At 40.4% G+C, this 15,615-nt stretch overlaps 1 protein-coding gene across 1 annotated transcript; it reads right to left on the reverse strand.

Annotated features, from left to right (window-relative positions):
- Positions 1-4,323: 4,323 nt before the first annotated feature.
- tbx1 (T-box transcription factor 1) lies at positions 4,324-15,315 on the reverse strand. The gene is made up of 8 exons (XM_055887371.1): positions 14,454-15,315; positions 12,682-13,072; positions 8,593-8,694; positions 8,196-8,367; positions 7,555-7,710; positions 6,140-6,207; positions 5,739-5,839; positions 4,324-5,407 (listed from the first exon to the last, which is right to left on the reverse strand). Exons 1-8 carry the CDS (start codon positions 14,638-14,640, stop codon positions 5,022-5,024), a joined length of 1,563 nt encoding a protein of 520 aa, XP_055743346.1. The 5' UTR covers positions 14,641-15,315; the 3' UTR covers positions 4,324-5,021.
- Positions 15,316-15,615: the final 300 nt, after the last annotated feature.

Below are 15,615 nucleotides of genomic sequence, written 5' to 3' on the forward strand. Positions count from 1 at the left end.
CAGTCCAGAGTCTTGAGCTTAGTTTAGGCCTCTGCTATTACAGCACAGGACTGAATAGACCTTGGCGGATTAATGGTGGGTTGCATTACTGGTTGTTGACGATGACGTGAGATCAACTGATCTTGAATGTTTATAAAATAGAAAATGAATAGGACTATGATTGTAAGAAAATAATCATTCTCTGCCTGAGAGTAGGTAAAATGCTATGCTTTGTGGGCCAAGCTGTTTTTATTTCTCGTATGCACACTAATATGAATGTATCACAGATCTCGCTCTCTCTCTAGTGATGATGGGGTTTTATATTCACCATAAAATGTCCATCAGTGATGGCAAATGGAACATAAACTGTAGTACCTTCGCTTTCTGAAAAGCTTTGAGAAAATAAACGACTCCGTTAGGGAAACGATTCCAGTAGATCTACCTTGGCTTATTTTCAATATCTGTCCCCAGATATGCCAAGCTACCTGGATGTGGCAGGAGAAATGTACACAAAGGTAGAACAAACTGAGCACCGCTCTGATAGGCCTGTCACAACAGATGGGCCTGATGCAGATGTATGTCAAACCATGCCTCTGGTTGCATTATCATTCATTATCCTGAGACTCCTCATACCTCAATCTGTGTGCATAGCTAGGCTGTACAGAAATACCACAGAATTTCACTCTTATAAAGTTGTATTTGTCTGTCTGATTGGGGTTAGGCTATTTTCCACATACCCACTCATGATATTAGATAGTGGGGCAACACTGGAAATCATGTCACTAGAAATCGTGTTTACTTGAGCTGAATGTGCAGAAAAATAATTAACATCTATTGCCCTAATTTTAGAAATGTAACATAAAAAAAGACAACCATCATGGTGATAACCACTGTGACAAACTTGTATGCATTTGCTTTTCTTTCAAAATAGTTTTAGTTTCTGCTACATTTTGGTATCTTTTTCTGTAAAAAACTGTAAAATCATAAACTCAACCCCTAAAACATGAACATTATTGGTGGGCTGCTTTTTTCCATGCAGTATTTAATTACACTTGTTCTACTGTTTGGTTCCTCTAGCAGGCTTACTTTCTGTTGGGTAGTGGCATATTTACGGTGGGGCATGAATATAGGCTACGCGTAAATTAAATGGATATCAATAGAGTGCATTATCAACGATAATATTTATTAGGAGTTGTGCTAATTTCGACCCGAAATGTACTCGCGTAAAATCGTACATTTCTTGTGCCACGCACAATCTGTTATCCTTGAAGGTAATTTCGGATTTAGTCGGAACTCTCATCTCACGCATATTTTTTTTAAATATTGTCTGATATAGCCTACTGCGCATCAGCGGTCACATAAATAATCATATTGTTGTGAGATTCCTTTGTTGTGTGAAAGAAGCGGTAATTCTCCGTCAGTTGGATGACCATGGACCCCTGTTCTGTCCTCACCTGGCGGCCCCCAGCGAACAGACAGTCGGTGAGTGGCGCAGGTTCGGCGACCACTGGCCCCACATCAAGGCGAAACGCTGCGGGGATAAACACAGCTGGGTCGACCTAACGGAAGAGTCCTGGGTCTCAGTGTCCTCGACTTCCTGATGGACCACTTGTCATTACGCCCAGCCGGGGTTCAGCTCACGCGATGAGAGACTCAATTCTCCTGACTGCTACGTCCTGTCCAGGTCACACAGGAACAAACCAGGAATATGGGGATGTAGGGAAATGTGTACTTATGTGTTTTTCAAATGCAAAAAAAACGTTAATGTGTATAATAAATATAATAATGTCATTATTGTTGGTATTATTGGTCAGATGTTATAACATTTGTTTCTATATTGAATAATAGTCGGCCTAGGCAAACTTTTCGTGACTTTCTTTGCTTTCAAATTTCCCCTATAATCGAACTTTTATCGTTGAGTTCATGGATATCTTTCAATGTAAATGTTATAATTATGTATATGCCTACTTTACATTATTTTATTTATCGAAGAATGTTTTCAAATTATATTATTTTGTAGAAATGTAATGTTAGACATAAAAACTTCGAATCGAAAGTAGCTTATTGTTTTTCCAATGCTCATTTTATAATCAGTTTATCCATGTATTGAAATGTAGGCTACATCTTAGTTGTGTTAAAGGGGTGGAAATATGTAGTCCTAGTTTTTCTAACCTATACGGTAAAATTATATAGTCAGTCTTTGGGGAAAAAAAATTATTCGCCTCAAAGGAGAGCAGTTCCTAGGAGAAACACATATTCCATGTATTCCTGAATGCCATATGTTTATGCCTCTGATGTTGGTGTTAGTAGCCTACCCCAAACAGAAATTATACGATCAATTGGTCGCCAGTAAAATGAGTGGAAACATTATTTAACCTTTGATACCTTCACAAGTCATTACAGGCAGGGGTCAACCTCAACCTGCACGCGGGCGTCCTTTTCCTCTACCCTGGGACCCTCCCGCAGCTGCATGCGTTTGAAGAGAAAAATGCATAGGCCTAATTTAAATGAATAATGACGTTTCCTATTGTATCATGGCATTCTCGACTCCCAGGTCCCCAAACAGCATGATGTTTTAGCAGGAACTATCCTTGACAACAAGGCATCCCTCATAGGACTTCAAATATAGACAGCTCTGTACGGAGTGAGAATTTCTGTTTTCAGATGTTTACCCTTTTTAGCTAAAAATATCTCACGACTGTCCGTTCCATTTAATGTGAGGAGTTATATCCTTTGAGGGGAAATGTTTTGAGTGTTTCTTCTTGTCTGTGTGGAAGAGATGAGGGGGTCTTTTTCTGGGAAGTCAAGTGGTTGGTTGTATGACCATGGTCATTTTAAAGCCGTTCCTGCTCTTGATATTGGAGATGCTTGTAAGGTAATATTTTTGTGGGTGCTGATACTTGTCATATTGGCTATTTCACACATGTACAACACGTGTGTATGCATTTCGTCGCGGCAGAGTAGCCTAGTGGTTAGAGCGTTAGTAATCGAAAGTTTGCAAGTTCGAATCCCCGAGCTGACAAGGTACAAATCTATCGTTCTGCCCCTGAACAAGGCACTGTTCCTAGGCCGTCATTGAAAATAAGAATTTGTTCTTAACTGACCTGCCTAGTTAAATAAAGGTTAAAAAAAATTGTGAATTGGAAATGTTTTTTTTGCATATCCTAACTCTACCTGAAACACCCACATGGAGTGGGGTCACAGCCAAGGTCTGCCATTATCAACGGCGATCCTGGAGCAATTAGGGTTAGGCAGGATGCCCTGCGTTGGCCGGGAATCGAACCCTGGTCAATAATAAGTTTGAATCGCTAGGGCAATATTTTGTTTTCTCATAATTTAATTGTTGCAATGGCACAAATTGACTTATATCTTTGTCTGGACCAATTGATAAATCTGTCAGCAAAACTATTTTATAGCCTACACTTAAAAAAAAAAAAAAATGTGATCATAAAAGCATAAAATGTCAAAATACTGATTGATAGGTTGCTGAAAACCCCCCACCGACGAATAGCATATCCACAGGGAAAATAGTTAGATTTTGTTTCAGAAAAATAAATAAGGTTTGATTTAATAGAATGGGATGGATAGAATGTATTGATTGAGTATCAGATGTTTTTGCAATTGGCAGATTATTTACTAGGTTGCTCAATAGCATGCACAGTTGTCAGGGGGGGAAATCTGTTCATGCTATTGTAACGGATGTGAAATGGCTAGCTAGTTAGCGGGTACGCGCTAGTAGCGTTTCAATCAGTTACGTCACTTGCTCTGAAACCTAGATGTAGGGTTTCCCGCAGCTTTTGTGGAGCGATGAGTAACGACGCTTCGTGGGTGTCAGTTGTTGATGTGTGCAGAGGGTCCCTGGTTCGCGCCCGTGTCGGGGCGAGGGGACGGTTTAAAGTTATACTGTTACACTATTCAGTTATTTTCCTACACACACACAATTAATGGGTTTGGCCTTTCCATGTGTGTTTACTTTTTGAAGTATGATCCTAGACATCTGCCAAATTACTGTGCAACTATGTGTGTGTTTAGCATGATTCCTCTATGCAACACACCATTTAATAATTCTGTAGTTCCAGGTGTGGATGCTGACATTTGAACTGTAGCATATCAGTGCACAACCTAATGTTTAGACAGGTTCCTAGTCCTCTTTCTCACATATACACTGACTCAACACTATCAACCAACTGGGTGAATCCGGCTTGAGAAAACAGAACAATGCAATCAATGAGGCAAGGTCTTTCCTGGCCCTATGATAGCACACAGGGATCTGAATGGAGAACTGGGAGAAAGATGCTTTATGAATTAAAAGTAAAGAATTTAATATTTATTTTACAGTTACAGAACAGTCATTCTGCTTCTTTATTGACTTTGAATTGTTGCAAGTCAGTGCCATGGTGCAAGCTTCTCAGGGCGGCATCTCAAGATGGTTAAAAAAATATTTTTTTCTTCTCAAAAACAATTAGGTGTTTCAACACCTACCTATCCAATGAGCTCAACATGCAAATGTCTGGTCTATCTATGGAAGCTTGATTGACTATATAACATATGGCTTTTCTGAAAGCAAAAATAACAAAAAGTGCATCCAACACAAAAAAAAAGAATCAATTCCAGTCCGAATATAATGCGTCATCCATGTTTTAAGAGAAGGCCCTGGTAAGCTGTTTCCTCTGTAAGCTGGCTCACTGTCTGCGCTGCTCTACCACGCAGGCAAAAAGGTGCCCTCATGTAGAGCTATTGCTGTCAAAGTTCAGAGGTCAAGAAAGACCCCTGCTCGGTCTCAGAGGGCCAGTCTGTACTTCCTGCCAAGATACGTTTCCCTTAAATAAATACGGTAGTTTTTGTCTCTCTGAGGGAATGGGGTATCCAGCAACCGGGTGTGCCGCACAACCTCCCAACCTCCTGACGTTGCATCAGCCATGAAGACAGAGTTGTGTTGTTGTCCCTCCACCCCTGCGTGTTTCCTTTTCCACAGCACTAGCTAGCTAGTAGCCGAAGCCCAGGTGTGTGGGCCGTGGCTGCCGGCTACAGCTATACAGCCATTATCTGGGACCGTAGTCATAGTTAGCAGGGGCACTAGTTGTGGAGTACATGTTAGCTGTGGCTGGGTTCATGTGGTGGTGGTACGTGTGTCCTCTGATGCCGGGTAAAGGGTAGGGCGACGGCCGGGTCTTAGCCCCCAGGTAGTGTTCGTAGGATGTGGGGTACTTGTAGGGGTGGTGGTGCAGGGTGTCTTGGGCCAGTGGGTGGCCGTCCGGGATGCGCAGGTCGTGGGGAGGGCTTGGCCGGCCACTGGTGAGGGGGGCGGCGTGGAGGCCTCCTTGGACGGGGAGGGCAGGGCTGAGGACACGTGACATCAGCTGGTGGGCGGGGTCAGCGTGTATCGGCGTGCCATTGGGGTCCCGGTCGTAGTCCCGCCTAGTGTCCTCTAAAGTCAACAACAAACAAAAGCAGACAGTCAGAGATAGGCTGACTGTAAAGTAGGTACATTAGCCAAGCATTAGCATAACAAAGGCATTTTTTTATTTTGCAATCTACATTGTGAAAGCTACATTTACTGTAGGTGATCTCTGTTCAATATTTTATATGGATATTAGCTAATGAAAGATATAATTTACTCGTATTTCAGTTATAGCATTGCTAAATTGAGATTAAATGTGTACTTTGTTCTAAAAGATAACAATTCCTGGATTCAATAACTCTCTCGGTGAAAGTAATGAACTATATTCCTCATCTGAGACAAAGGGAGGACTACAGACCTTTCTCTGAGCCGTTCTGAAGTGGGGGAGAAGACATTGGATTCCTTGTTCTGGCAAAAGCACTCATAATTGGCAGAGAGCCTGGCCTGTGATTCCTGGGCCTGGAGCAGAGAGAATGGATTTAGTTACACTGACTGTACCTACTCTTTTAATGTGTGTCAAAAATACCAATATCTTAATTATGTAATAAGGTAGAGAAGGCAGATAACAGAGCCACAAGACATAACATGAGTAAATCACATTTAAATATGTTTGTGTCACATTTGCTGTAAATAGGCTATTACATATTTCTTATTCACTGGTTCCATTCAGACAATTTGATGCACTTTTGTAAAAATGTATCCAGTTCATCGTCATTGATGAATGGAGTAAATTGAGTTTCAAAGTGTGTGTTCTCTCACCAGTCCTCCGGATCACAGTCCCTGAAGCCCTTTGCGAAAGGATTACTGGCGATTTTTAGCTGCGTTATCTACAAGGAAAAGGACAAAGTCAAGTAAACATTAATGTCAAAGTGGAAAGTCCAACAGAACAACACATCATTACGTGACATATACACGCTTGTTCCAGGCTTTGGGTTTAGGCTATGATTAAACATGTGAACGTGTAATATGCATGAAATACATAGTAGCCTAGGCCTCCTATACTCGACACGAAAAAATAGAGTGGAACGTGTCTCTGACTATGGCGAGATAGATCTACTAACTAGTGAGGCTCAAAGCATTTACCGTTACGTTGACTTAAAGAACGACACTATAGCGACCCCTTTCTCCTTTTATCGAAACGTAGCTTATGCCAATATAGTATAACCAAGTAGGCATTTATCAACAAACAAATGGAAAACGTAGTTTGGATAATTGCCTACAGTTTAACAAGTTTTGTGACTTTGACACTGAATTGAAATGTCAGCTGAACATGTCATTTTTAATAATTGATGAGACCAATAGTTTTGCACATCCGTGAATGAAGTTATGTGGTCATGAATATCCGGAATGAGTTGAACAACAAACTTAAACCCCTCGGTGCGCGTTGGAGACGCGTTAGAGACCGAGAGGTCAAACAGATAACACAGAGCAGGAAAGACAGAGGGAAAAAAGAGAGTAACTGGACAGCTGTGCAGGGGCATCAGTGCACACAGACAACTTTCAATGTCAACGAATTATGTTCAGCTATTTGATACAAGAAAAATATAAAAAAGTGAACGGGGATCAAAGCAAGAACCAGTTGCTCCATAAAAGGAATGATGCAACGTCAAATAGCTCTTTTTACATTTCTTCAATTTGGTTTACATTTAAAGATGGTTAGTTTAATCCTTAATGGGTTTCACATAAATGTGGATTTTTTTGGAAAGTTTTTGTATGTAGCCTAATTTTGTCATAATGCATTATAGTCGGGTTTACTAGCAGTAGGCCTACATGGTGTTCATTTGTGCCCTGTTGGAAATATGTAATAGTCAAATCATGCACACATGAATAAAAACATCTAGGATTCGTTTGTCAATCGAATTATTTTTCATGCAAATTATTAGGCTATTACTTACTAGGCTACTACTATGAGTTTTACTTCATTATTAGAAATAGAGGCAAACAGGCTGGGTCCACGTATATCGTGCTGTTTATGCCTTCTGCTTTACACTTTGACTTATTCAGTTAGACTTTGTAAATAGCCCCATGGTGCAAAAACACTGCATAAAGTTCGTGAGTTTGTGAAAACACAAAAACACACTACAACAAGCATCTATTATCATGCTGTGATTTTATCATATAGGCCTAATGTGTGTTAATATATCTGCATAGCATGCAAAGGGAGAGATCCTTACCCTGTGGTTCTGGTACGCTGTGACCGCCGTGAACCGTGTTTCCTCAAAAACAAAGGTCTTATAATTCTCCTCGGCATACTTCTCACTGTCTTTGCGTGGGTCCACGTAGACGACGTGGAATCTCGGCTGGTATCTGTGCATTGAGTTCAGAATGATCTGCAGCGGGAGCGAGGAAAAGGTTAGGCCTATTGGAACAAAACTGACTTATTAAATGAACTCAAAAAGCTCAATGGGCATTTGTGTTTTCATAATCCCCCGATGGCTAATCAACGCAGGGGTTAGTTAATAAGCACAATCATCTTGAAAGTCAACACATTTGACGCACTAACCATTTACGCACGATGAAATTGATCAAATTATGCATGGATTAAAATGATGTAAAATCAATCAAAAATAATAAGACATAATTTCCCAGATCTATTCAACAGGAATGAGTAACCTGGAAAAAGTATAGGTGTAGGTAAAGACATTTGAAAAAAGTAACTCTGTCCGTGGAAACATTTTGGCACACAAGACAAACGAATGTGCAGGTGCTTTATAAATATAAATATTGTACTCTCTTTCAAGTCATTTGAAAGCAGATGCAAGCAGTGCAAATAAATACTTTTTTTGTAAACTAAGGTCTTCGTTACAATACTTACATGTCCATTGTCATCCAGTAAATTGTTAGTGAGTTTTAGTTTATCGAATGAGACTATCTGCTTCATCCACTGTGCGCCCTTGGCGGGAGAGTCCGGGTGGTAGTGAACTCTCCCGGGAGTAGCAGGGTCAGCTTTACCCGCCACCAGCCACGAGGAGCTGTGAAAAGCATACCTACGACAGGAAGAAAGGAGCAACATTTTAATTGATGTTTCATAGGCCTACGTTCTGTTTTTTTATTGAATTCCTTGTCTCGGGCATATACTTTGAGTTGGATACACGCTCATTGGAACATATGCCATAGCCTATACATTCACTGCAGCGAAAGTAGACTGACACAAAATATTTTCCAAGAAAAGTATAGAGTTTTATGTTGTTCATTTGGTAAATAAAATGTACCTGTATCGTTTGTCGTCGACTGGTAGGAAATCCATTAGCAGCATGTAGTCTGCCATAGGATCCATTCCAAATATTTTCACTTGAAATGTTGGAAACATTCGCCTGACAGAAGAAAACACATGATACATTTACATGGGTTTTCTTTGAATGGGCTCTATCATTGTCTATTGGTTCATCTGCAAGTGTTTGTCACTGGGGTTTACTTGCGTGGGATTTGGGAGATTGTGGCAAATCCCCGTCAGAAAAAAAATGATATGTTGTGATATACTTCGTGATATTATTTTAGAATACAACATTTAGCCTTTTTTCAACAGTCGAAAACATTATCTCACCCGCAGCCACAACAATTGTATTGTTATAGGGTAAGCATTTTGCATTCGGCCTATATTTTGTTGCTGTAGGCCTCATGTTATGACGCCTTCCAATGAAGAAGGAGGCCCAGCATTGTAGTTTTTGTGTATGAAGTGATTCAATGCATGAATAAACAATGTTAGAGTATGGTTACATTTTTGCTTATCGCAAATTACGCTTAGCTTTATTTAACACTGTACAGGGTCTTGCGAAAGTATTCACCCCCTTCACATGTTTCCTATTTTGTTGCCTTACAACCTGGAATTAAAATTGATTTTTGGGGGGTTTGTATCCTTTGACTTACACAGCATGCCTACCACTTTGAAGATGCAATATATTGTTTATTGTGAAACAAACAAGAAATTAGACAAGAAAACAGAAAACTTGAGCATGCATAACTATTCACCCCCCCAAAGCCAATACTTTGTAGAGCCACCTTTTGCAGCAATTACAGCTGCAAGTTTCTTGGGGTATGTCTCTATAAGCTAGGCACATCTAGGCACTGGAATTTTTGCCCATTCTTCAAGGCAAAACTGCTCCAGCTCCTTCAAGTTGGATGGGTTCCACTGGTATACAGCAATCTTTAAGTCACACCACAGATTCTCAATCGGATTGAGGTCTGGGCTTTGACTAAGCCATTCCAAGACATTTAACTGTTTCCCCTTAAACCACTCAAGTGTTGCTTTAGCAGTATGCTTAAGGTCCATCCCAGTCTCAAATCTCTGGAAGACTGAAACAGGTTTCCCTCAAGAATTTCCCTGTATTTATCGCCATGCATCATTCCTTCAATTCTGACCAGTTTCCCAGTCCCTGCCGATGAAAAACATCCCCACAGCACGATGCTGTCACCACCATGCTTCACTGTGGGGATGGTGTTCTCGGGATGATGAGAGGTGTTGGGTTTGCCCCAGACATAGTGTTTTCCTTGATTGCCAAAAAGCTAAATTTCTGTCTCATCTGACCAGAGTACCTTCTTCCATATGTTTGGGGAGTCTCCCACATGCCTTTTGGCGAACACCAAACCTGTTTGCTTATTTTTTTCTTTAAGCAATGGATTTTTTCTGGCCACTCTTACGTAAAGCCCAGCTCTGTGGAGTGTACGGCTTAGTGGTCCTATGGACAGATACTCCAATCTCCGCTGTGGAGCTTAGCAGCTCCTTCAGGGTTATCTTTGGTCTCTTTGTTGCCTCTCTGATTAATGCCCTTCTTGCCTGGTCCATAAGTTTTGGTGGGCGGCCCTCTCTTGGCAGAGTTGTTGTGGTGCCATATTCTTTCCATTTTTTAAATAATGGATTTAATGGTGCTCCGTGGGATGTTCAACGTTTCTGATATTTTTTTATAACCCAACCCTGATCTTTACCTCTCCACAACTTTGTCCCTGACCAAGAGATCCTTGGTCTTCATGGTTCCGCTTGCATGGTGGTGTCCCTTGCTTGGAGGTGTTGTAGACTCTGGGGCCTTTCAGAACAGGTGTATGTATAGTGAGATCATCTGACAGATCATGTGATCATATTTAACTAATTATGTGACTTCTGGAGGTAATTGGTTGCACCAGATCTTATTTAGGGGCTTCATAGCAAATGGGGTGAATACATATGCACGCACCACTTTTCCGTTGATTATTTTTAAGAATTTTTTGAAACAAGTAATTTTTTTTAGTTTCACTTCACCAATTTGGACTGTTTTGTGTATGTCCATTACATGAAATCCTCCCAAAAAAATCTATTTAAATTACAGGTTGTAATGCAACAAAATAGGAAAAACGCCAAGGGGGATGAATACTTTTGCAAGGCACTTGCATTTCACTTGCATTTCTCTTCTGCCCTTTGATGAATTCTAATCACACACACACGTTGTTGCATCAAGGGACAATTATTTTTCTTCACCCTATCTTTCATAAATTGGCCTACTCTCTCTTTCTCTCTCCCCTCATGCACACACTTGCAGACGGGGTGGGGTGTCTCATATACCGTAAAACGTTTTATTGTATGTGAAGTAATCCGCCAAACCAGTGAAAGTGATCCTAAAATCCTTGCTCAATTAACGTCAGTGTCTATTCAAGGCTGCAGTTGTGGATAGGTGAGGCTAAAGTAGCTTTTAAAGTGCTCTCCCTCAGATCCTGTGTTGCTCAATGTCTCTGGAATGACAGATGTTGTTCTGCTGTCACCCTATAACACAGAGCAGGTCAACTGAGCATTCGTAAATGCCATCTCTTATGGACCTCAAATCCTAAAATAAATATTGAATAATATAACGCAGTTATTCATAGTATGGCAAGTGGGACTAAATTGTCCAGTAACAAATGCCTACGACATTGCATAAATAATGCCTATAGTCATATTGCGAAATTCACCAATATGCTTTTTGACTGCTATTAATATTTATGCTATCAAATGCTATCAAATATTGTTTTATTGCTCTGTTGCCTACGAGAAAGCATGTAAATATCAAGGTCATATTATGCAGAGAAAGAAATGGGCATAGGCCTGTAATTTTACTAATACGTGGATTGTTTACAGTAGCAAGTTATTTCAATGCAAAACTTTCTAGCTTTGGAAAAGCGCTAAATTTTGCATTTTGAAAGGGTATTAAAAGGAAAGGGGTGCATAACCGTAACAGTCGAATAAATAGCTATAGCTCAAAAGTTGGATATTCGTCAAATCCTTCATGATTGATGTATTGTAACAGGCCTGAAGTGTGATTACTGAAGTCCGATTTGGGAATAGTTGGCTGTTTTCGCTGCATAACATTCCTTTGCAGGTTTAGAAGAAGTGACTGCTAAATGCTCACTTTTGTTCATTAAACTGGTAGCATAGCTAGCATACAGAAATCGGTGGTGGTAGTCAGTCGTTTTAACTGTAATACAGTTGATTGGTGATGATGGGGTTGGCATCCATACAAGCATTACTACCTCAAGTTCCATTGACATCTTTACCGCATCGTTGCCATTGCCCGAGAAATGCGAATTCTGGAACGTTCTTTTTAGTTCTCTATCTATTTTAACAATCTCATGTATTATCCCCTAAATGCCTTAGCTATGGTGTTATTACTCTGTATAAGATAGGAAAGCACAAGTTTAACCTTTGTGAGGTGGGCCTTTATGTCAAGGAAAGCATGACTCACACAGGGGAAACAGAAGGGCCTTTACGCATACAATTATCCCCTAAAAACGCATGCGTAAAATGTTGGATGAATATCAACGCCCTTTCGAATATCGTAATTTTATCCAGTCAGAAATAATAAGCTTTCTCTGCCCACACGTGTAGGCCGTTTTAAATGTTTGCGGTGAAATAGCCTACTCTTCATTGTATCCACTACTCCAAATTAAATAAAAATGCTTAATTTCAGAGAATGTTTAACATAAAAACTGCAGGCACAATATTTGATTCGGTTACAGTCTGACTAGAAATTATATTTAACACAACAGGATATTCCTTTAATAGGCCTAGTTTTTTAGTGAATATTTTATCTAAATATTATAGTAAAATAGCATGAGCTAAGAGATGTTTTCAATAGATCGATAAGCTTGTATATTGCTGCAACATCACACCAACATCAATGAGTAAATACACACCAACTTTAAATATTTTCTCCCAACGTATCTCACGATTTAGGCCTACTTTGTGTGTGTAAGCTCTCATGGCATACATTTGAAATAGGAAACTAAATATTTGTTCACAACATGATGCACCCTAACCCAGTGAAGCATGCATGTCTCATGGTGTAACTCCCACTCACCTTCCAGCCTTAGTAACGATCATTTCCGTTCCCAGGTGATTAAATTCATCCCATAAAGCTTTCATCTCCAACTGAACGTTAATGTTGGCCACCTTAGGGTTCTTTTTCACCAGAGACTTGCTGTTCGGTGTGGAACTGGGGGACGACGAGGAACAGTTGGAAGACCCGGTGTCGCTCTGCTGGGCCTGTGCGGGGTTCGACCCCGAGTAGTTGTAGCTGTGTTGAGCGGCCGGGCATGGCTCAAAGTGGGTTTCATGTTGGCTGTAGGGGTCCCCGGGGGACGGAGAGAGATGGTAACTTCCCGGTGCGTTGAGGCTGCTTAGGCTGCTGGTCGTGAAGGCTGCAACATCGCAAAAATGGGACAGCTGCGTCAGCCACGGACTGGATATTGCTGAAATCATTCCAAAAGTTGGATTTTACTATATGCTTTGCACACTGAAAGCAGTTGTAGTCTTGAGTTATTTTTTTCAAAGTCAAACAGCCTTTATAGATTTTCGAATAGTTTTAAAATAGTTTCCGTTTCGTGCGTCTATTAGTAATTTCTGCGTCCATTAATCCTCGCTGTTGCATCCAATGCTGTAATAAACTACAGCCTAAATCCTAAAATCCTTTAGTGAATTCGCTCGCAACGTTTCTCGTAAAACGTTAAATAGAGAGGAAAAAAAAACATTTAGAACTTTTATTTTGCTGCGTCCCTAATTATAATTCCCAATACTGACCAAACATGTTTTTGTAGAACTATAACCCTGTAACCCATACACGTAAATTGTTTTTCGAGGGATTGTGTTCAAAAGTATTCCAGGCTGCCTCCGCTTTGCTGCGCTACTGCGGTATGCTAGACTGCAATCCAGACTTCTCTCTTATCTCTCTACAGGGCCTCCCCTTCACGATAAAACCGGTTCTTATTTCTATTTAGATAAGGAACTGCAGGTAATGTGCCTTTCCTCGCCTTGGGACGAGACTGATTGACAGTGAAGTGCGCCCCTTTTAATGGGCTTTCCGGCACCCATTTACTTTTGGATAAGGGTATCGCCCACATCGTCCTCCTGTAACAATAGACGGGCTAGCTGGCACAGTGAAGGGTCAACTTTTTTTACGAGGTAAACAAACACGTATATGCATGAACAAACAAACGCAACATTATTTTGGGGTTAATGTATCTTGAATTATTATTATATGCCAAATGGAACTGGGATAAGGGACCCAATTCCACTGTGTTTGATATAGGCCTATTGTCAACTTTTTACCATTAATACGCACTGGTGACCCATGAACCCCCGCCCCTAAATTCTCTCTCATTCCTTATTTTCAAAATGTGTTCTCGTTCTCTTCTCTGATGGTAGTAGCTTATGTAAGTACTGAAATCACTATTTTGACAAGCTTCTGCAGTTCTGTAAAGATATCATTCGCCTATGAACACAGTTTTTTTCCGAAGTTATGATTAGTTTAAGTTATGAATAACTTCCTATTGTCATATGCATCATATTTTTCGCGGAATTTCCCTTTAGTGTATACTGGATATGACTTTTCGGGAATATTTTATATATGAACTTACCTTTACATTGTAGTCTAGTCTAGCATCAACATTGTTTTATTGATAGAGTTACACTAACGCAAACATCTGGATGCTCAATTTTAGTATATTGCAGGAACAAGATCACATCTGTATGCAACAACAACATAAACAACAACAACAACAACCTGAGATGAGCAACAAACAAACTTGAAACAAGCAAATATTTACAAGGTTATTGTCAAGACCGCGCTCGTACCTTCCATTTCTCTGGTGACAGTGCTGTAGTGCATTTTAAACGAAGTGTAACAGTTGTGCTGGTTTTGCTTGTCCAGTCCAGTGCGGTGTTTGTCAAATCTTGCGTTTCCTGCTTGCTCCGCAGCTGAAATCAGAGAGGCTATACTGAAAGCATTTGCTTTTGGAGAGAGGGGACCGCTGTCGTCCATAGGCGAGAAAGCAGGTTGAGAAATCGGTCTCTCCTCTGCTTCCTTTACGCCCTATTCCAGAAAACAGAAGGCTAGACACAATGCGCAGGAACATACGCTGCAATAGTTTTACATTTCTCTTCTAACATTCGTTGATATTCAGTGACCTTTTGGCGAAGTAGTTTAGGTAACTCCGCTGTTTTTAAAGCAAAGTATTTCCACTGAATCTTTTTGAAGATATGGTCAACATTTAAAACTTTTCCCTTGCACGAATTCAATTGATATGCCCAAACACGTCCACTTGTATCAAAACCTCGTTCATCCGCAGAGAGCTCTTCCCTTCTCCCCCATTCGGCGGCTGGGTGATGTCATAAGAGTTCGCTAGTCTGCCTTGAGGAGAAGCTACCGCAGAGAGAGAATGTCAAAAGTGAGAGCTCCACGCCTCCCTTGTAGGGCTCGAAAAAAAGTGTGCACGCTTTGACTGGATGTTTTATTTGAATAAGATCTGGTCAATCATGTGCCAAATTTGAATCCATTTTGGGAAAAAAGTGTAACGTCATTCTGGATATCCGGCTTGAAAGTGTTGCAATTATACAGTAAATTATATTATTGGGTCCTTTGGTTGTGCAATGATAGCGCGCGTAATTTCCAAATACCTTGGTCATGGGGGCCGTTGTTGTCCTGAGCTTCTTTGTCAAATGAACTAGGCATTGTTGTTGCGTCTATTCTTCTGGAGGTAGGATTCATGTATTCATTTATGGTTATGGTGTTCCCATAATTTCCCAATTGTATGTATTGCCTAATTGGTGCAATGGCTGCACCAACCAATACACTATGACCTCACTTAATACCTGAATACAATTGATCTCACGATCAGACATTAGTTAGACATTTGTTTAACCCATATGGATTATAGCATTTTATTTTTCGTAAACTAAATTATTGTCTAGCCTATTTTTTTCCTGACAATTGTAATCGCAACGTGTACCGCTATAT

The sequence above is a fragment of the Salvelinus fontinalis genome, chromosome 28 (assembly GCF_029448725.1).
Source record: "Salvelinus fontinalis isolate EN_2023a chromosome 28, ASM2944872v1, whole genome shotgun sequence".
Classification (NCBI taxonomy): domain Eukaryota; kingdom Metazoa; phylum Chordata; class Actinopteri; order Salmoniformes; family Salmonidae; genus Salvelinus; species Salvelinus fontinalis.